The sequence below is a fragment of the Cylas formicarius genome, unplaced genomic scaffold (genome assembly GCF_029955315.1).
Source record: "Cylas formicarius isolate icCylForm1 unplaced genomic scaffold, icCylForm1.1 PGA_scaffold_5__7_contigs__length_24384050, whole genome shotgun sequence".
Lineage (NCBI taxonomy): Eukaryota > Metazoa > Arthropoda > Insecta > Coleoptera > Brentidae > Cylas > Cylas formicarius.
The window spans coordinates 3,816,261-3,839,998 of NW_026844341.1; the positions used below are offsets into that span (position 1 = coordinate 3,816,261).

The 23,738-nt window shown below is 34.1% G+C and overlaps 1 protein-coding gene across 2 annotated transcripts in view; it reads right to left on the reverse strand.

Annotated features, from left to right (window-relative positions):
- The window catches only part of LOC132702139 (chondroitin sulfate N-acetylgalactosaminyltransferase 1), a 464,298-nt gene that overhangs the window by 60,545 nt on the left and 380,015 nt on the right, over window positions 1–23,738 (reverse strand). For both annotated transcript variants that reach the window (XM_060670591.1, XM_060670592.1), the window contains exon 5: window positions 9,346–9,546. In XM_060670591.1, the coding sequence (XP_060526574.1) occupies window positions 9,346–9,546 (201 nt within the window). The remainder of the gene's footprint in view (window positions 1–9,345; window positions 9,547–23,738) is intronic.

Genomic DNA, 23,738 nt, shown 5'->3' on the forward strand with positions numbered 1-23,738 from the left:
ACACTATTCTATTGAGACTAAGGACAATGTTTATTTGACTCTCATTGAACGTGGTGCCAGCAAACAAGCATCTTTAGAAGAAACGGTCACTTTGACGAAAATTCCAACATCAACTGTATGGAAAATTGTGAATAATCCCATTTCAGCGAGGAAAAAAAGAAGCGATGCTGACATTTTCTCGAGTGTAGATGAATCAAGATATAATACGGCGTAAAATTTACCAGTTATACGAGGAACAAAGCGTGCCTACATTAGATATCTTAATTAGGAGGCTTGAAAAAGACGAAACCGGTGTTAAATGCAGCAGAACTACCTTATGGAAATGTATTCAACACATGGGTTTTAGATTTTAAAAATTTTGACAAAAGGCAAGTTTTAATGGAATGGAATGGAATGGTTTTAATGGATATCTAGAAAAAAATTGGGATATACAGAGAACAACAAAGGCCAGTTATTTACTTGGAAGAAACCTGGTTCGACACTTATGATACCCCGGAACAGGCTTGGGTTGACTCAACTGATAAGTGTAAAACAAACGCGCCATCAAAAAGAGGTAAAAGAACAACTATTTTGCATGCTGGCTCCAAAGATGGTTGGATTCCAAATGGACTTTCTGTGTCTGCGAAAAATGTTAAAGACTCTGGATTACCATGAAGACACCACCGCTGATTTATTTGAAAGTTGGTTTAAAAACAAACTAGTTCCAAATACTCCTCCTAATAGCGTCATTGTAATGGACAATGTAAGTTATCACAGTAGACAGTTGACTATAACCCCTTTCTCATGTGACACAAAAGCAACAATCCAAAACTACATGTATAATAACGACATTTGTTTTCACGAAGATTATACCAAAAAGCAATTAATTGATGCTCTACAAAGCATGAACCTACAAAAGGAATACGTCTGTGGTAGTTATGCAAAAAATCTAGGGCATACAGTTTTAAGGCTTCCATCTTACCACTGTATATTTAATTCCATTGATCATGTTTGGCTCCAACTGAAATCTGCCATTCTTCGTAACAATATTTTAACTCCAATGTCCTCAAACCTATAGAAGTTTTTAACATCCCTCCACAAAGTTGGGTAAATTCTGTTAAACATATAGAAAAAGCAGAAGAATCGTATATCCATATTGCAAATAATATAGAACAAATAATAATTAGAACAGGCGATGATTGTGATAATGATACTGATATATTATGTGAATAATTTTAAGTAATTTAAGTAGATAATAAAAATGATTTGTAATTTTTTTTAGATTTAAACATAAATACATGCATAAATAAATAAATATTGTTTAGTATCTTTTCTAACAAAACCCCAAATAATTAAATTTTAAGCAAAGTACGGACCTGTTCGGCTATATTTTATTCTTACAGCTTGCCCGGGTCTTTCCTTAATTCGTATCAGTTAGTCCCTTTCTTATATCTATGAACAGACTTTACTTTAAGAACTGTGTAAACTGTAATAAATTGATTTTAATTGCTTTAATCATTTTTGTGTTTAAAGTGCAAATATAATGGCTATTCTTATTCTTTAAATGATCAAAAATGTCGCGAACATTATTGTCGCTTTCCTTAGTAAACCTAAATTGAACGAATAGTATGTGCAGGTTGTTTAATGGGTTTGTTCTTCAGCATGGAACACGTTTCATGTGGTTTAAAGTAAGCATTAATTTATTCGTGGTTGCGAGTTACATTTTTTGAACTACTCATTATTTTCCATTTGAGAATCCATACCGATATAATCCCAATTTCAGCAATGATGACCAATGATGTGTCGATATTTTTAGGTACCTCTGATAACGCGACCTAGCAATAAATTCGGTTCATTTTAGTTCGCTGTCAGACGCGTTGTGCATAAAATATGCGAATGGAAAACTTCCAAACTCGCGAACGCTCTCAACTTCGCGAGGCACCGGAAAACTCTTCTCGTCTGCTATACCTTTCGCAAACTTTCAGAATCATCTGTCCGCTTTTTTTTTATTCTTCCGGGGCATTGATATAACGATCGGCGTTTTTAAAATATGGCGCTGGTTGCCACGCGCTTATTGGTTTTGTACATTTTGATAAATTACCTTTTCGCAGAAAACTTCCACTAGAACCGGCGGAATCGAGCTCGTTAGACTCTTGTATTTAACTTCTCTCTTTCGCTGAGAGAGTATAAACGGTAAATTTTATGAAGCATCTGTCGCAATAAATACGGGCAAACGGTCTTGCGACAATAAAATATCAAGCAGGATGCGCCATCTTTCTAGACATAGATGGTGCGTCCAATCACGCATCTAATGACGCTGCGAACATAGAAACAATGAAGCATGCATAAGCGCAGCAGTGGAGAGGGGATGATTCCCATCTGCTAGAGGCAATATTGTTTGTTAACCTTCTGCAAGAACTACTAATACTCTGTCAGGCAATAAGAATTTGTAAAACTGGGACGAAAACCCAACAAAATGAAATTTGTTCCATTTATTAACAGGCAAATCTTTACAGAAGCGAAACCTCGAAAAAGGCGAAATTTTTTCAAAGAAGCAAAATATTTAAGTTACATTCAACGAAAATCTTACTTCGAAAGGATCACAATTATGGAAACAAATGTATTAGGATAGTGCAGAAGGATGTGTTGAAAGAACTGATGTTTATACCCAAAAATGCACTCTTGCCGTACTTGACAGCAGTAACACAAGATAGCGTATGAAGTGGTGGGCGAAACCATTAGGGTGGAAGCGACAGGCTAACAAATCTTCGCAGCGGTGCTACTAAAATACTCCACCGATACAAATTACAGATTACTGTAAGGCCAGTCACCATGGAATAGGAGATAAAGGCGGACGAAATATTACAGAACTCAAACCCCTACCAGAGAAGACTGTACAAATGGAATACCAATTATAGCAGTTTGCTGAAAACTCAAGAAGGAGTAGGAGGTGGTGGGTGAAATTTCCAGCAGACCTGTTAGCTAAAAAAGAAAAGCCGTAAGAATAATGGCAGGCCCACTGACTTACATTGGAGTGGAAGAAAACCCTGAACTTTGTGAATAGATACCATGTCAATGTAAAAGTCTTTCTACAGTGCGTTTCCATTTGCTGCACATCACCAAATCACAAAAAACGAGCTATGGACCCACTACCGCAACTGACAGACAAACCTGTATAATGCGCTAGAATTTTGTATAGTCACAATAGTCACAATAGATCCTTTACGTGGATGCGGTAATGTCTCTAAATTCCATGGTCTGGGATAGCGAGCATGAAATCTTCGATCTCAAGGAATACATCGAGAATTCAGCCAATAGTTTGACGGTATACTATCGACATAATGTTGTTCCATTTCCAGTTTTCGATATTGCCGGTGTTGCAGATATGAGGACAAGGGTCCCGCTCTCTTAGCCGCAGGAACGTGTGTGTTTAGTGTTCTGTCTGTTGATTTAAGTGTTTATTTATATTTTTAGCCCTCTTCCACTTACGTTTCTTGGCAAAGTAGTGGCATCACTATCAAAGTTCATATGGCATAAAGTGCATACACATTGTATTTTGTAAGCGCTTTAAAATCAGCCCGCATAGCGGTTTCTTAGAAAATAGTACAATTAAAAACTAAACAATATAACCAGTAATAGTGAAGAACAAAAAAAATGACTGCAAATTGACTTAAACTAAATACGTTCATAAAACAAATGAATTCGCGTTTAAAAGAAGTGCACTGTGTAACTAACTGAGTGTTTCAAAATATTAAATTCAAAATCTAAATAAATAAACATCTTGAAAACTCGAAAGTATAATTAAATTGGTTAAAGTTACTTGATAATGTCGTGCACAAATATGTTAATTATTTTTTGTAAAAAGCATTTCAGCCATTGAAAGTCCCTTTCTGTTAGCTTCTCTACGTAGGATTTTACATCCTTGTCGATCTTCCAAAAAAATATATGTTTTTAATAGCTACAACTTTGAGAGTAATTTTCGTGACGTGTGGTGTGGGGTGATTCAAATTAAATTAAAATTAGAATTAAATTTAGTTAATTAAAATTAAAAATAAAATGAAATAACAACTCCTAAAAGACTGAACGGATTGAAAGACTGAACGGAATCGTTTTTATGTTGGTTTACTTACAGCATTAAAAAAGTACTACTTTTATAAATATTTTCCATTAAAACGTATGATGTATAGGATATACGGCCATCTTAAATTTTAAAAATAATTTTTCACTAAAAACATTCTTGTCGATGTGCCAAAAAAATATGTTTTTTTAAAGGCTATACTTTATGAGAGCAATTTTCGTGACGTGTGGTGGGGTGATTCAAATTAAATTAAAATTAAAATTAAATTTAATTAATTAAAATTAAAAATAAAATTAAATAAACAACTAATAAAAGACTGAACGGATTTTAACAAGCTAAGTCCCGTTTAAAAAAGTTTTGATTGCTCTATCAACCCCGTCTTATTTGCAATATGTCTAGTTCTTAGTTCTTTGATATAATAACAAAAAATGGCAAAAATCTCTAAAAAATCAAATAAAAAGAAATTACGACTTTTCTTCCGTAAAAATGTAGTGGCCAGATACCTAAATCAGCTGCTGAAAACCATATCTTTATAACTAATTTTTAGCCTTAAATATTCAAGAAAGAAAATTGACATCATAAAATTTTAAAAAGTCGATATGGTAATTTTTTCTTATTTATTTGTTATTTCTTAAAATTTCATAATTTAATAATTTTGAAATAGTACAAATATTCGTATTTCAAAAAAATTAAAAGAAACACACGTACAGTAACATGACCAGTAGGTCAAGTAGGAAAACCAAATGCATAAAATCAACCTCTCAACAAAGTTTGTATTAAAAGTATATCTATTACAGGAGCTGTGCAATTTGTGTTTTGCACAAAGTAAGGCCTTAAAACAAATAAAATGCCTTTAACAAATGAAGAAGCTGTCGATATGATTGGGCTATATTTTCAATGTCTTCAAAATGCGGCCTTGACTCAAAGAGTATATACCGGGTGACACAAGAAAGTGGGAACAATGTATAACTTTTAAACGGTTTGATACAGCGATTTGAAATTTGGAAGGGTTAATATATAGTCAATAGTTGCCATTCAGATTTGAGCAGAAACGATAGTAACTTTTGAATTTGGAATGGCACAATATTTTTTGCATTTTTGGATTCAGGAGATCATTCTACGTAGTATAGGACAGTTTTTCTAATTTTTTCGTTTCTTAAAATTTTTATTTAATTTTTGAAAATTGTGCGCATCATAAGTGCTATTTACCGAATCACCTGATCATGGGAAAAATCGTAAATGAATCTTTTAATTACTTGTCTCATGGCAAATAGCATTTAATATAATGAACTATTCATTTTTTAGTATAACATAGTGTTTTCAAATAGCACTCTAGTGGGAACACAAACTTTTTAAAACCAATACTTTTTTGCAACATTTCGAAAACAAAATTTTCAAAATCCGTTAAAAAATAAGCTCACAGGAATGAAAAACCTGATAAGTAAATGCATTTTTATAAAAACAAAATATTACTTAGGTGGCTTTGCTTCATTCTTCAAGTTGGTAACATTAAAAATGCAGAAGAAACTCTTGACAAGTTGATGAAGTGGAAAGAAAAAAACAGATTAGTATTTAAAAAAATATAAAATTCAAGGAATTCTTCTGAGATTCAACGATTAGAATTTTTTGTTGAAAGCGTTTTATTATGGTAAAAAGTTGATATGCCTTTGAAATACGGGGATACAGTCACAAACTAACGTAAGTATAAGAGTATAAGAGAATAGAAATATTTTTTTTACTTTTCAAATCTGTCACTTTTTCGAATAATTCAACACAATATTTTTAAAATCTGTTGGAAGATAAAACCTCAACAATGTCTGTGGGATCGATTTGAAAGTGGTATATGAACGTGTGTTGTTCTAAGACACGTTTTATATATTGACACAAAGCATCACATTCATTTATTTTGGCACTGTAGTTTTGCATTTATTTGAATTAAATAAGTGCGATAGATATTTACCTAATTTGAATTCAGATTTGCGAATATTACAGTTAATTTAAAAAACGTATTCCTGTGGAAATACCGAGAAAGTATGCATGGAAATATTGTAAGCGAACCCCCAAAAACCATATCCAATGTTCCTATATTTTATAACTAAATCTGACGTTCCAGACGTTCGACCAGATCATTGAAGAACCACTTCGGAGAGCTTCAAAATAGTGTATTGCTGAACACCTTGAAACTGTCGGCAAGCCCCAACAATGAAATGCCGTAAAATTCGTTTTATTTGATTCGGAATTTTAAAAACAATTTGACATTGCCCCAGATATCGAATTAGATCATTGAAGAGCCACTTAAGAGAGCTTTAAAATGATGTATTGCTCAAACCCTTTGAAACGGAAGGGAAGACATAAAACTACCCCCAATAATGAAATAACCAAATATTCGTTTTATTTATTTCGCAATCTCAAAAAAATCTGACGTTGTTCCAGAGATTTAATTAGACCCTTAAAGATCCACCTAGGAGAACTTCAAAATGATGTATTACTCAACAACCTCGAAACTGTGGGGAAGATGAAACTACCCTCAATTATGAGATGCCCTAACATTCAAATGGTTGTCATATATAAAATGTTAAGTTGCACACCCTGTATATTTTATCATGTTTTATTGCTACGGTTAATTTTAAGTTAATTATCAAAAGGTGTATATGCCGGTCTTTTTTGTTTCCGAATTATTAAAAAAAAAATGTACAAAAAGCATGATAACTGTTGCTCCTATTCCGGAAACGATTCAAATTGTTTTTTCTTTAAATGGGACATCGTTTTTCTCTAAACGTCAACAAGTACAGAATTTAGTCCCCTGTCGAATATTATACTAGAAATATTCATTCAATTGTTAATAATTCCAAAAGCTCGCATTTGTGCGCAAATGTCGTCCCAGAAAACTTTTAATTAACTGCCTAATAAATTAAAAATGAAAAGTATAAATAAAATTAAGAAAATCTCCTGAATATCGCGAGGAATCATGATCGATGGATGCGCTTTGTGGGTCAATCTCGAATTAAAAACCAAACATCTACTTTGATAATGGCGAATTTCAGAGTATCTCATTATTGGGGGTAGTTTTGTATCTGCCCGACCATTTCAAGGTGATTGAGCAATACATCATTTTGAAGCTCTCCGAAGTGACTTTGCTATGGTCAAGTTCAATATATGGGACAACGTCAGATTTTTTGAGATTGTAAAATAAACATATCAAATTTTTGGGGGTAGTTTTATATTTTCCTTACCGTTTCGAGATGGTTAAGCAATACATCATTTTGAAGCTCTTCTAAGTGGATCTTCAATGTTCTAATTCAATACCTGGGACAACGTCAGGTTTTTTGGAATTCCGAAATAAACAAAACGAATATTTGGGTATTTCTTTATAGGGGTAGTTTCATATCTCCCCGACCGTTTCAAGGTGGTTGATTAAAGCTCTCCTAGGTGGTTCTTTAATGGTGTAATTCATGATCTGGGATAGCGTCAGGTTTTTTTAAGATTCCGAAATAAATAAAACGAATATTTGGTTATTTCATTATTGGGGTAGTTTTATATCTTCTCGATCTTTTCAAGGTGGTTGAGTAATACATCATTTTCAATTTCTCCTGAGTGACTCTTTAATGGTCTGGTTGAATCTCTGGGACAACGTCAAATATTTTTGAGATTGCGAAATAAATAAAACGAATTTTACGGCATTTCCTTATTGGGGGTGGTTTTATGTCTTGCCGACGGTTTCAAGGTGGTTGAGCAATGCATCGTTTTGAACCTCTCCGAAGTGGCTCTTCAATAGTCTGCTTGAACATCTGAGAAAACGTCAAATTTTTTCGAGATTGCGAAACAGTAGTTAAATTATTATTTGGGGTGATTTTCTGTATACCAACATTGGATATGGTTTTTGGGGGTTCCCTTACAATATTTCCGTGCTTGCTTTCCTTGTATTTTCACAGGAATACGTTTTATAAATTAAGGTAAATAACGAACTGGTCCATTGTAATATTCGCAAATCCGAATCCAAATTAAGTAAATTTCTATAATTAATTTAATGTGATGTTTTGTGTCAATGTAAAACTTGTCTTACGGCAACACACGTTCATATACCACTTCCAAATTGATTCTACAGACGTTGTTGAGGTTTTATTTTCCAACAGATTTTAAAAATATTGTGTTGAATTATCCGAAAAAGCGACAGATTTGAAAAGTAAAAAAAATATTTCTGTTCCCTTATTCGCGTATTTCAAAAGCATATAACCTTCATCAACACTTTCAACAAAAAATTCTAAACGTTGAATCTCAGAAGCAACTCTCCCTTGATTTTTTTTTTAATATTAATCTGTTTTTTCCTTTCCACTGCATCAGCTTGCCAAGAGTTTCTTCTGCGTTTTTAATCTTTCCAACTTGAGGAATGAAGCAAAGCCACTAAAGTAATATTTTGTTTTTATAAAAATGCATTTACTTATCTGTTTTTTTTTTCTTCCTGTGAGCTTATTTTTTAACGGATTTTGGAAATTTTGTTGTCAAAATATTAGAAAAAAAGTATCGGTTTTAAAAAGTTTTTGTTCTCACGAGAGTGCTATTTGAAAACACTAGATTATCCTAAAAAATTAATAGTTGATTACATTAAATGCTATTTGCCATGAGACAAGTAAGGAAAAGATTCATTTACAATTTTTTCCATTATCAGGTGATTCAGTAAAACCAAAAATTAAATAAAAATAAAAAAAAAGGGAAAAAAATGAGAAAAACTATCCTATACTACGTAGAATGATCTCCTGAATCCAAAAATGCAAAAATATAGGTTGTACCTATATTTACCCTTCCAAGTTTCAAATCGCTATCTCAAGCTGTTTTAAAGTTATAAAGTGTCAGCCGGTATAGCTGGACAAGCAAATCTGCCTTTGCGAGATGCGACAATTTTTTCGCCTTACGACTAAAATGGTTAATAAAATTTTTCACGGCAAAATCTCTACGACGTATTGTTTTCGAGTTACAGCACTTTACGTTCTTACCTGACCACCCAGCACATTTAAATATACGCGGGAAAAAGTACTGAGTGAACTTTTAGAAGGCTTATTATGCCCGGACCATTGACCGTCGGCAAATTAAAAATGAAAATGCCTATAGAAGGGGGAAATGGTAAAAACACGTTCTTACCTGGCCACCCAGCACATTTAAATATACGCGGGAAAAAGTACTGAGTGAACTTTTAGAAGGCTTATTATGCCCGGACCATTGACCGTCGGCAAATTAAAAATGAAAATGCCGATAGAAGGGGGAAATGGTAAAAACACACGGTTTGACCTTACCGCTGGTGTACTGCAGCAACTGCAATTTCAGGGCCTTTATTTCCGCCGTCAATCTATCAACTTCCTGCCGATTCTCCTCCTCCCGTTGTAGCAGTAATTGCTGGATCGAAAAGCTATTGTCCGACGACGGGATTCCGGTGGCCGATAAATCATGATGGGGTGTCCTTGACGCGGGTTCTCTGGAGATCCCCGGTATTCCAGCTGCAACAAGGACACTCGTAAGAACTACACAACAGCGGCGTGGGGACCGGACGCTTAATCAATTCGGATAATGGATGGAAAATGTGGTGATTATTTCCGGACGAAAATTTCGGAATCGGCCAATACGTGGATGTACAAACTGAAAAATGATACACTAAATTTTTACTTTACTATTATTATGCCTTATTTCTTATAATTCAATCTCTAAACAGTGCATATCACTGGCCCCGAACTCAAAACAAATATACTATTATTATTAAGAATACATTACATAAAGTAATATATTCAGAACAATCACTCAGCAACGAGCTCAGATTTTACATTACTTAAATAAAAAAGAGGTAGAGAAAAGCAATATTTGTTGAGCGACACTTATAAAATAAGGTATAGAGTAAGGTATAGAGTAATGATAGTGAGCAATAACAAGCAATCAATTTCCATTAATCGGGTATGATATATTACTCAAAAAAAAAAGAAACAAGGCTGATGTTCATATCATTATAAGAACAAACAATAACAAGGATTTAAAAAGTACACGAAGATGAAGTGCAACGCAATGATTATTCTTTCAACATAAAACTTCATAATTTAATAATAATAATAATTGAGCGTCTATTAACCACTTGTTTGTTACAATGATGAGTAAATAATGAATGAAACAATGAAGCATACATGCATACATTCAGCCTCCCATACATGTGGTTGCCTGAATTAGGTGCTGTTGAAGCCAAAAAAGTATTTAAAGAAATTAATTATTTAAGTAATTACAAAAATTAGTACTGTACGCACACGGTGTGCCACATAAAACGATCCACTATACGATCTGGAAACCCATAGGAGATACGAAAAAAAGTTTCTTGAACTCTCCCGAAGATTTAAAATATTATAATTTTGTTGATGCAGGGTGTCCCAAAAGTGACCCCTACGACGTCATCTTTGTTTAAAAGAAGTAGAATCATGTATTTGTTATTTAAAAAATACCTAATATTGCCAACAAGTGACCTAATATTGGCAGCTTTAAATTCAACAAGAACTTATACGGGTGTTATCTTAAACCTCGAATATCTCAAGAGGTAAGAAAAATTTGAATATAAGATAAATTACAAACTTACCTTATTTTTTCTCTTAGAATTGATATTTGAATAAAAATATATTGAAAATGTTGAGATTTTGTAAATTAAATTCGCCATAACGGTACCACCTATTTGGGACCCTCTGTATAAGCTGAGGCACATCTGTCAATCTGATTGAGAAGTGCATCATCTCCTTAGTCTGTGGTTAAATTTTGGTTGCAATATCTGGATCAGTAGCGTCACAACACAATTTTATAAGGGGCAATCAAAACATGAAAAAAAAAACATATAACGCCAATTTCTGCCTAAACGATGCAAAATTAGAATAGAAATTTCTTATGACAGTGACCTTATTTTAACCAGGAATTCAAAAAATGTCGAAATATACGGGGTATTCCATTTAAAATAACAAAGTTGATGTCGAAAGGGATACTTTTGGGACACCCTGTATCACCAAAATTATTATAGTTTAAATCTTCAGGAGAGTTCAAGAGGCTTTGGTAAGAACATTTTTTCGTATCTCCTATGGGTTTCCAGATCGTATAGTGGATTGTTTTATTTGGCTCACGGTGGCGAAATGGTTAATACATAATAAATATTATAACACGCTGTACTCCTAGTTTAACGACATATATAAATGTAAATAAATTTGTAATGGAGAGGGGAAAGTTCGGAGGGGAAAAAAAGACAAAGACAAATAATAAATAATAAATTTAATAAATTTGTATTTGTATTTAATAAATTTAATAAATTTGTATTAAAAAAGAAGGAACGGTTAAACAGTGCTATATGGTGTGATGGAATTTTTAAAATATTTTTCCTACGTATATCAACATTATGAACATCTGTTCTATAGGCTACGCGTCTCAGCAGATATGGACGGCATTTACATTTTAGTGTATTTTAGTATTTTATAAAGTAAAAATGTTGCATTGAGGATGCGCCGATTACGCACATTTAGCCACATTCTATCTTGGAGTTTATGTGTTATATGTTCCCTACGACGGATCCCAAATATAAGGCGCAAGCAGTAATTTTTAAGTTTTTGAATGCATTGTGCGACAAAAGCATCCAAGCAAGGACCATAAACATTGTCACAGAAATTAAAGGTTGACAAAACTACAGATTCGCACAGCATCTTTTTGATATTGCTGATGAAGTCGCAAATAGAAGATCTCGTTCAGTAAAGATTTTTTTTTATTTAAGCAACATCTTATTATTGTTTCTATTTGTAAATTGTAGGTTGAATTCTACTTAACGGGAAAGATCCTCGATCTTTTTTGAACAAATTATAAAAGGAATAAGAATTAAAACAAATTTGAGGGAAGCTTTGTCTTTTGATGGATAAATTCTCAATTAACAAGTTAATTGTCGATTTGAAAACAGGTAAAATAATAGGATACTTCCGAGATCCCAAATTCCTACCGAACAACACATTTTTTCAAAGAAATGGTTGTCTACGTGAATAAGAATCGACCCTAAACTTTTAAATATAGTTATTAAATACGCGTAATTAGAAATTATTGTTGTAAATATTTCAAAATAATTACTTTCTACTAATTCAAGAAGCTACGCGAAATTAAATTTTTAAGTTAATTTTCAAAATTGCAAGAATATATTTGTAGTTTTTAACAGACTGACTATATAATAATTGGAACTGTCAAAAGATTTAGGTACATATTGCACGGGATTGTATACTGTGTTCTACTGTAATCTAAATCCAAATTGTTTCTATTTTGAATACAGTAATCATTCGTCTGGTTTGTATTCGTAAGAATTGTATTTATTTTCTGTTTACCATGGACTGTTTTACACATTAACGTACATTGTTCTATTGATCCAAGGGTTGTGTTGGTGTGACAAAAAATTCGTTTATATGGAACATGCTGGAAATGTAGTTTCCCTCCGCCGAAACTCTACGAGAAGGCAAAAGTCTAATGACTACTGCATTAGGTGTATTTAGATTTTTAAATAATTAGTGAGTAAAAGTAAGCCAGCCTGTTATAAGGAGTGTTTTCTTTCGATGTATAGAACTTTAAGTTGCAATAAAACAACGATGGATTATTCGATTGACATGAATGTTATTTATCCGAAAGATAATCTTGTGCCATTACATTTTAAATATGATTTCTGGCATACGACCGCCACGGCTGGCGCGGATGTAGTAAAATCTGGACGTCCAATTTTCGATGACTTTTTCCAACATTTGTGGCCGTATATCGGCAATAACACGGCGAATGTTGTCTTCCAAATGGTCAAGCGTTTGTGGCTTATCTGCACAGACCAATGACTTTACATAGCCCCACAGAAAGTAGTCTAGCGGTGTTAAATTACAAGATCTTGGAGGCCAATGCACAGGTCCAAAACGTGAAATTAGGCGGTCACCAAACGTGTCTTTCAATAAATCGATTGTGGCGCGAGCTGTGTGACATGTTGCGCCGTCTTGTGGAAACCACGTCTCCTGGACATCATGGCTATTCAATTCAGGAATGAAATAGTTAGTAATCATAGCTCTATACCGATCACCATTGACTGTAACGTTTTGGTCATGATCGTTTTTGAAGAAGTACGGACCAATGATTCCACCAGCCCATAAAGCGCACCAAACAGTGCGTTTTTCTGGATGTAACGGTGTTTCGACATACACTTGAGGTTTAGCTTCGCTCCAAATGCGACAGTTTTGTTTGTTGACGTAGCCATTCAACCAGAAGTGCGCTACATCGCTAAACAAAATTCGCTTATGAAAATCGGGAACAACGGCAATCTCGTTTTGGGCCCATTCGACGAATCTACGCCTTACTTGATGATCGTTTGGCTTCAATTCTTGCACGAGTTGGATTTTGTAAGCACGTAAACCAAGATCCTTCCGCAAAATCTTCCATAAAGTGGATGGACACAAATCCAATTCCTGTGCTCGATGGCGGTGGGACCCATTCGGGTCTTCCTCAATGCTCCTCTACAACAGCAACAGCTTCTTCTGTATGCACCGTACGGCGTCTCTGGGGATGCGAGTTATCAATAAGAGTAAACGTGGTGCGAAAACGTTCCCTGGTTAATCGAATTAACTGCTCTGATGGACGATTTTGTCGACGATTAAATGGACGTAGTGCGCGATACGTATTCCGCACAGAACCATTATTTTCGAAATAAAATTGCACTATTTGCAAGCGTTTTTCAGGCGTGACTCTATTCATGATGAATTGCCAAACCAAACTGAGAATAATTCACTTAACAGCTGATAAATCGGTCGCCATCTTGAACAGTAATGCCAACTTAAAGTTCTATAAAGTTCTATAAAAAAATACCCATTAATTAAAAAGTATTTTTTCTACTCTCTTCTGTAAAATACCTAATTATACACCAATCTTACGCACGGAAAGTGTAATTTTACTATGTCAGTTTCGTTTCTCACGGATCCGAGCTAATTTGGACATTTCCGGGTTTGGGAGAAAATCCGATGTTTTGTGAGAATTTACCGCATAGCTAGAATTTTGACGTTTGTCAATTCTGACGGTCATGTCTGTGAATGTATTCGTGGTGTTCTGCACAAATATATGTAAAAACTAACAGTCGTAGAAAAAGTATAGTTTGGTAAACTTTTTAAATCATTCGTGGATCAAATGTAATTTACCACACTTGTTGCATAATATACTATTCAATATTACGGCTTCTAATAATTACATTTTCTTAATGCTAAGAATATAATATATTGAAAATTAATTGCTTCGTGCTGCTCTACATTTATTTATCATCATTAATGCAATTGCTTTTCCCAGTTAGTTAACTCATCCAAAACCAGACTAATAGACGTAGTGTGTAATTTGTTGTAATAATGCTACTTTTATTGAATAAGACGCGTATTATCGGCAAACGCATAATATACCTTGGGATTAGATTGGCACCTACTAACCGGACACCAGATAATAAGTACAGTGATGGGCGAAGCACGGATCCTTGAGGTACCCCATAATCATTAGAGACCTTATTGTTAATGTCATCGCCTAATTTAACAAACTCTGGCAATTATCTTTTAAATAAATCCCAATTAACTAAATGAAACTAAAGGGAAGTATACGTGGCATTAATTAAGTATTTAGCTTAACGTTAAGGAATGAGTCGTTCGTTTATTTTACGGCAAAAGTTAATATATTAGATGCCTTTTTTAAATTTGATTTCTGTTTTGGTTTTCTCTACATAATATTTGAAGAATTTGATTTTTGAATGACTCTTACCTGTATAAGTTTCTTTAATATTTTCAAGTGTCATAACTTCTTGTTAGATGTATAACATTTATAATGTAAACACAGATTTTCATATCGTGTTAGGTTAGTTTAAATTAGAGCCATATTAAAATCAAATTCGGAGTTCACATATTAAGAGATATATAATATATTTATTTATTATTATCTTTAGATATTTTATTGAAATTTGACACCCACGTATTATGTATCAAGAGGCATTAATTAGTGCACCACAGTTTTTCTTAAATACATTAGTGGCCGGCGTACGGAATGTCACCTGATTATTGTGGCAGACATTGATGGATACTCCACTAATCTCTCTTAAAATGAAAATAATTTCTGATTTTTTTCAACTCAATGTACGGTTTTCGCTTAAAAAAAAATTAAAACATCTTATCTGCATGGTCATAATAATATCGTTAATATCAGAGTAAGTAGAGAAATTAATCACTTTTTTTTAAGGAAATCAGTTAAGTGCCACTGACTGTCTATGAATAAATAATATTTCCGTTGATTAGATCGCTATTGCACTGGTTAAATCGAGAACTTTTTATGGTGAAAAATAAATTACGTTTACAGTTTTAATGAACTAGCATAACATCCTAAAAACAAGACAAATAATAACTATTAGTAATTTTTAACAAAATTTTCTGTTAAAACAAACTCTTTGAAAAAAAGTAGAACATAGAAACTAGATAAGTTGTTTGAAAATGACCTCCACCTTCAAGCCTTTTTTTTCTTATTGCCGAGCACTCTTTGAAGTATTCCTCCAGTGTTTCTTATTAAATCACAGTAAGCTATTACCGATCCTTCAGCTCTTCTACAATATTAACGAGTTAACCGATAAACCAGACATTATAGCTGTCTTGCGCGTATATTATGTTGTGCATCTCAACGTTGGAGAACAAATTATGTCTAGACATTTTATGAAAACTAACCACAACTTTTTACAAACACCCAAAAGACTGACAAACAGCAAAGCAATTTGTTTTGGTCAAACCCTACTTTCAAAAATTTTGCAAGTATTTTTCCTTGTCTATTGTCTATGTCACAATTTTACTGTCTACTTTCAACTAATAATATAAATATACAATATTATATAAATATTAATACAAATATCTCGAAATCGGCCACTCGGGGCGAAATTTAAAAAGTATACCTTTTTTTGTGAAAAGGGTGTAAGAAGCGATGTTATTAGAAAGCTGCATATACCTACGCGCTAAAAACTTAGGAAGTACGAAAAGTACCATATGGATCCACAATTTGCCCTAAAATCATTCGTAAAACTGGATTTCCCTTGTCAAAAAACCCCGATTTGCCAAATTTTGTGCAAAAAACTCAATCATTTCATGAATTATTTTAAAAAATCGAAAATAAAATTGCAACTTTGACACCCTGTATCTCGTCGTATTTGAAATCTCTCAATGCTGTCTTGTATTTGTATCTCTTTAAATAACACTAGAAAAAAATAAAAACTTCAGGCGTGTCTTCGGAACTGATGGAAATTTTTTAGTTTTCTCACTTTATTAACCTATAATTTTTCAAGTTTTTTTCTAATTATGTTTATGGCAACATAATTAGCTTTTAATCTTCAGTGTACCTCTCTCGTCTGCCATATAAAACTTTCCTTTTCCTTCTTAATTGATGTTACCGATCACATTCATCATTATAACTCTGATCTCTTTCTAACTTTTCTCCAATTATCAGTACTGGGAACATTTTGAACATTGATAAAGTTGTCATGTTGACTCTCTAAAGAAGAAAAAATATTTAAAACAAATTTCTGACTTGCAAATTAAACTGAAAATTTGGGCAACTGCCGATTATTTGTTTCGTTTGGTTTAGATAAAACTAGCAGCATCTTAGATGAAAATTGCACTAGAAATTGTTAGAGCTACTAACGGTTCGTTTTCTTTAGGCCTCTCAAGCAAACCCCACTCTCAAATCAAACAAGGACACGGTCCTCGACATCCTAAAAGTCGTTGCATCAGGCTTAGATTCATTAAATGATGCTTATTCCCAATTCAACCGGTTATTCGATAACGAAAGTGAAGTTCAAGGGCTATTCACCAACTTGCAAGGGACCATCGTAGATACAATCTTCAACGTCGTTGCTGTCGGAATCGATAAAATAATCGACACTGTCAAAGAAGCTGGTGAAGATTCCACCATCGAGGTTTTCCAGTGCATCCAATCCGAGATAGAAGACGCTAAAATAGTGGCCACCAAAACGACCTTCGATGTTGGTACCTGTACCTATCAGGTAGTTCCTGATCTAATCGCCACCAATAAGCAAATCCAAAAGGACTTGGAGACATTGCAGAGCGATATGAAGGCGATCGAGCAAAAGTTGGAAGCATGTATTTTGCGAGACTTGTGCCTGGTACAGGTAATCAGTGATTTACATGACATTCAACGCGACGCCAGCGCTGTAGTTGCGGGAGTAGTAAAACTACTGAGTTACTACAGTCACTTGTACTTTGAGGTATTGCCATCCTGTTTCTCGGCGGAAGCATTAATGGTCCCAGGAAAACTTGAAGTTATTATCGATGATGTTAACGCTTGCGTTCAGAGACAATCCTTAATTGTAATTATGTAACATTATTTATTTTAACCAAGTCGCTTCACTTTACTTTTAAAAGTATATATTTTCTTTTATTATAAATTTAGAAATGCACTCAGGATATAGCAACCAATATTAATGTTATTATTGTTATTATTAATGTGTGTTTCTATTATTATTAATATTAATAATCAACTTTATTTCACATTGTGTCATAAATACATTACCTAAAAATAGTATACCAAGCACTAGATAATCTTATAAATTTCAACTACATCGTATTAATTAAAGAATTATTTAAATATTACAGAAAAAATCTTCTATGGAGTAAGGTTCTAACTCTATCAATATCTTTTTTATTGTGTATTTAAAGACATTTAGATTTGCACTTGTTTTTACCTCATTTGGTAATTTATTATTCAATCTCAGGCACATGTAATAAGGACTCCTTTCAGTTAAGGTTAAACGGTGAATAGGGTGGGGAGTTAAGGGGGTAGTGAAGCGAATATATGACGTTGTTTCCAGCTAACGTCAGTCAGCCTCTCCTACTCAATTCCGACTCTCACCGCCAAGTGGTATTCCCTGGGAACCTGAGCAACCTTGTGGAAGATCGTGGTAACCAATCCCGGTGGGAAACAAGGTCAGGGCTAACGAGAGCGGAAGAAATGGTCCTCCAAAGACCAACCGAGTGACTGCCGGTATAAGCAGTCCCCCTTTTTGATGGTCAACAGCTTCGGGTGGAGGAGCTATCAACAGGTAGGGCCATCTCTGGTCCATGGACTGAGAAATCGGTCCAAAAGGCGGATGAACCAACACGGTCAACAGCATAAGAATGGAGAAGGCAAGGGGATCCCACTGCATTAAAGATCATATCGATTCTCCCTAGTACAAATCATCATGGCTGAAAACAACAAACAAACGGCCCTCAGTCCTCGGCAGATCTTAAATGATCAGAGGGTGCGAAGAATCCCCGGGTCAGCTATGAGAATTGGTACATAGAATGTACGCAGTTTATATGAACCTGGAAAAATACATAATGTTATCCAGGAGATGCAAGGGTTAGATCTAAGCATCCTAGGAATCAGTGACACTAGATGGCCAAATTCTGGACAACAATCAATAGCCAACGGCACCATTTATTACTCAGGAAGTGATGACACCCACCATAGATATGGAGTTGCGATCGTGGTATCCAGAGAAATCAATAAATCAGTAATAAACTTTACCCCTATATCAGACCGAGCCATGTTACTCCAACTTCAAACGTATCAGTGTAAATTAAACATAATTCAAACATACGCCCCGACAGCAGATAAATCTGACGAAGACATTGAGGAATTCTACAACGAGATTAATAACATCATACAATCTCTAAAATCAAGGGACATAACACTAGTATTAGGAGACTTCAATGTCAAGATTGGCAGAGGTAGATTTGACAAATATGTGGGAGAATATGGACTTGGTAGGAGAAGCGAAAGAGGTGATAGACTGTTGCAATTTTGCCAAGAAAACGATTTTATTATATCGAATACGTTCTTCAAACTTCCAAATCGCCGTTTGTACACCTGGAAATCTCCGCAAGACAACAAACAAAATATAGTCAGGAACCAAATTGACTACATCTTGATAGACCACAGATATAGGAATGTAATCAAATCAGTTAAAACCTACCCAGGGGCAGATGTCTCATCGGACCATAATCCACTAATAGCCCGGTTTTTAATAACACTTAAAAAACAACTAGTAATACCAACAACAAATTGTATAGACGTATCGGGTCTAAAAATCCAAGAAACAAGACAAAGGCTACAAAATAAGATCAATGACAATCTCAGAACCCTCCAAAACAATCAAATAACAGCTGAAGAAGACACGGACAAACAATGGAAAGATTTAAAAAATGCATTAATTGAGCCGAGCAAGACCATTCTGACAAAACAGAAAATAGGGAAAAAAACAGGAATGGATGGATGAAATTTTGAATTTGATGAATGAACGACGTGGTGTAAAAGACAACAACGAAGCATATAAGAATATTCAGAAAGAAATCCGATCACAGATAAGAGAAGCAAAAGAGGCATTCAACAAAAGAAAATGCGACGAAATAGAAGCCCTTCAAGAAAAACACGACAGCTTCAATGTCCACAAGAAAGTAAAAGAACTGGCAGGGTTACAGAAAAAAAGACAACCGTCAATACTCACTGACCAGAATGGCAAAATTATTATGGAAATGGAAGAAAAACTAAGAACATGGAAGAATTACATAACAGAATTATTCGATGATGAGAGAGATATAAACAGAATAGTAACAGAACAAGAAAACAGTGGACCGGAAATAACTAAGGAAGAGGTCATCCATGCTATAAAAATCACAAAAGATGGAAAAGCTGCAGGGCCTGATGAGTTACCGTCTGAAATTCTCAAACTGATAGAAGAGGAAAACATACACAGTCTAACAGATCTGTTCAACACCATATACAAAACAGGTATTATACCCAGGGAATGGTTGCTATCAGCGTTCGTCACTATCCCAAAAAAACATAATGCAAGGCAATGCACAGACTTTCGAACAATCAGTCTAATGAGTCATACGCTAAAAATATTTCTGAAAGTGATACATCACAGGATATACAAAACATTAGAACAAGATATATCAGCGAGACTCAATTCAGTTTCCGAGGTGGCTTAGGCACAAGAGAAGCAATATTTGCCTTGAACGTTCTCGCCCAACAATGTATGGATATGAATCAGGATCTTTATATATGTTTCATTGATTACAACAAAGCCTTCGATAGGGTCCGACACGAACAACTTATCCAGCTTCTGAAAGAGAAGAACTTAGACACCAGAGATATAAAAATTATTACGAATCTTTATTTTAATCAAAAAGCAGTGGTAAAAATAGAAGGGAATAACACCGAAGAAATAGAAATCCGTCGAGGCGTTAGGCAGGGGTGCGTGCTATCACCGATGTCATTTATTCTTTACTCAGAGGAAATAACGAAACGAGCATTGGACGATGAAACGAAAGGATTAAAAATTAACGGAGTGCCTATCAACAATATAAGATATGCGGATGATACGATCCTGATAGCTACCAACCTAAACGAATTACAGATTGCAGTAGACAAAGTTAATACATCGAGTGAAGAGTTCGGACTGTCACTAAACGTAAAAAAGACAAAATTTATGATAATATCAAAAACAGCACAAAACAATTCACAAATTCATACAAATAGCCACTCCATAGAAAAAGTTGACAGTTATAAATACTTAGGTACAATTGTAAATAAAAATAACGACTGCTCTGAAGAAATCAAAATTAGAATAAGACAGGCGAGAACAACATTTGTGAAAATGAAAAGGCTCTGTGGCAGCGATCTCAGCTTGGGTTTAAAAATCAGAATGGTGCGATGCTAAGTTTTGTCGGTACTGTACTATGGTGTAGAGGCTTGGACTCTGAAGAAACTGGACATAAGGAAACTGGAGGCGTTCGAAATGTGGTTGTACCGTAGAATACTTAAGGTAAAATGGACCGATAAAGTGACCAACATGGAAATCCTGAAAAGAACAAAAAAGGAAAAAGAAATTATCATTACGGTAAAAAAACGTAAACTTCAGTACCAACTACTCCAACTGATATTACAAGGAAAAATTCAAGGAAAGAGAAGTGTAGGAAGAAGGCGTCACTCATGGATAAGAAACTTACGTGACTGGTTCGGGTGCATTACAAACCAACTACTTCGGTCGGCTGTGTCACGAATACGAATAGCACTGATGATTGCCAACCTTCGCAACGAAGACGGCACTTAAAGAAGAAGAAGGTGAATAGGGTAATTTACATTTAGGGTTCTGGTATTATATCTATGAAATATCTGTAGTTCGAAGTCCTTTCGATTTTTAAAAAAGAATATCAATGTTTCATAAATATATAAAGCATATACAGTAAAAATACCTTCAGCCTTGAGCACCCCTCGACAGCTCTCTTTAAATTGCTTTTTTTTTGACAGTGCGAAGAGTCCTTTTTTGAACCACGAAAATTTTCTGTAGTTGACCACTACTTCCCGAAAAGATAATTTCATACCTCATGAGCGACTGAAAGTTTTCAAAGTACATAATTTTTAAATATGTTCAGACCAATCAAGAAATTCGTCAATTTGTAAACCTAAGAATTTAGTGCTATTTACAACACTAATATTTTCTTTACCTATCCCTATTCCTAATGGTATTTCAACTCTACATAATTTAGTTCTAAACATAATTAAATTCGTTTTCTCTTTGTTTAATATCAATTTATTTCCTAGAAACCAGTCATAAGCCCTTGTAAAAATATCGTTGCCTTTATCACTAACCTCAGTGAGATTATTTCCACCTACAAAAAGGTTGGTATCATCCGCATAGCATATTCTGACTGTGTTACGAAATACAAGTCATTCACAAAATTGGTAAATAAAATTGGACCAAAAATACTACCTTGTGCTATGCCCAGCCTATTTTCCTTAATATCCGAAAGATAACTAGTGCCATTTTGGGTAATTTTTACTTGTTGTTTCCTTCCTATTAAGTATGATTCAAACAATTTTATAACATTACCTCTTACACCGTATAGATCCAATTTTTTGAGCAATAACTCCCTGTCTATACAGTCGTATGCTCTAGAAAGATCTAAGCGCGTACCTAAAGCTATTCTATCGCCCTGCAAGTGTTTTAAAATTGTTTTTATAAACTGAAATATAGCGGTTTCTGTTGATTTATTACCTACATAACCATGCTGATGATTGTTGAACATTTTATATTTATTAAAAAGCTCTAAGAGTCTTTTGCAAATAGCCATCTCAAATATTTTAGAAACCCCGGGCAAAAGGCTAATTGGTCTATAATTATTTCTGGATCTCCTTTTTTATAGAGCGGTTTTATTAAAGCTGTCTTAAATTGGTCTGGGAATACGCCATTTTCAAAGGATTCATTAATCAAAAGACACAACACGTTATTAACATACGGGACAGAAATTTTTATTATACTGGTTGGAATCTCGTCAATTCCACTGCAATGTTTATTTTTAATTTGTCTAGCAAAATGACAGATTTCATCTGGTGTTACCGGTGTTAAAAACATGGACTGTGAATTTAGGGGTGTTTTATTGGAAAATGGCCTTTTTTCTAGGTTTTCCAAAAATTCAGGTACAACGTTCAACATATAATCATTAAAATCATTTGACATTTGATTAGGATCCCCACTCACTTAAAATATTACACTGAGTGTTTGAGCTAGACACCTCAGGCTTAAAAAACATTAACTAATCTATCAAAGTACAAACTGACAATAATTAAATATTAATAAAGATCAGAAAATTTAATTTAACTAAACAATCAAGATTAAGCATACCAGCTAAACCCCGAAGAGTTTTCTAGAATATAGTTTTCGATCTCTTATTCGTTTAAAATTATTGTTACACTCACAGGAAGCAGATTATAAAATTCTGGCCATATATAAATTATTGTCTGCTGGTTATTAGCTAGATAACTTTAATTGTAGCTTTAGGTTCATAATTATGGATGATTATTTCCTGTCTGACAAAATGTTTACACTGCAAATATCTGTACCATAAGGTAACGCAGTGGAGTAACATTTTGGCCCTTTAACCATAAGTTTAACAATCGTATTTTGAATTACTGTTAGAAGCTGAAGATGAATAATGTAGCCCCCCCACCCCCCCCCTATAGCTTTGTTACTATCAGAATATTCACACACTATCCGTAATTTTCAATAGATCTAAATTAATACCTCGAAAGTATTGGTCCATGTCTCCAGCTAGTTTATTAGCAAGATATCCTTTAGAATGTCGAGAGAGTTGAAGTTTGGTGATTGATAACATATATGTTGGCTTAACTGGGCATTTTTTATTCCACTATATCCAATCAAGTGGTGTAAATAAGTACACCAATAAAAGGGTTAAAGCTATCATGGTCATAATACAAAATAAAACCGCCGATATTGAAGTTAAAAGTTGAATATATATTAAGGACATTACGTTAAAATCAGTATATTGCAGTCACCAAGATTGTAAGTTTGAAGAAAACCTATCCAGATTCGACACTTCTAACGTTAACGTTAAAATATATCAAAATTCTCAAAATTCTTATTTAGGAATTTCGTAATAAAATTAGTCAATATTAATGTTGTCCAAAATTTCAATTGCCATAAAGGGCAAGCATTTATTTAACTTATATTAATTGGGGTAATAGAATTAATGAATCTCATAGTTAACAAGTTTCTTAATTTGCAGAACATCCACTAGTTTTATAGCTTTAA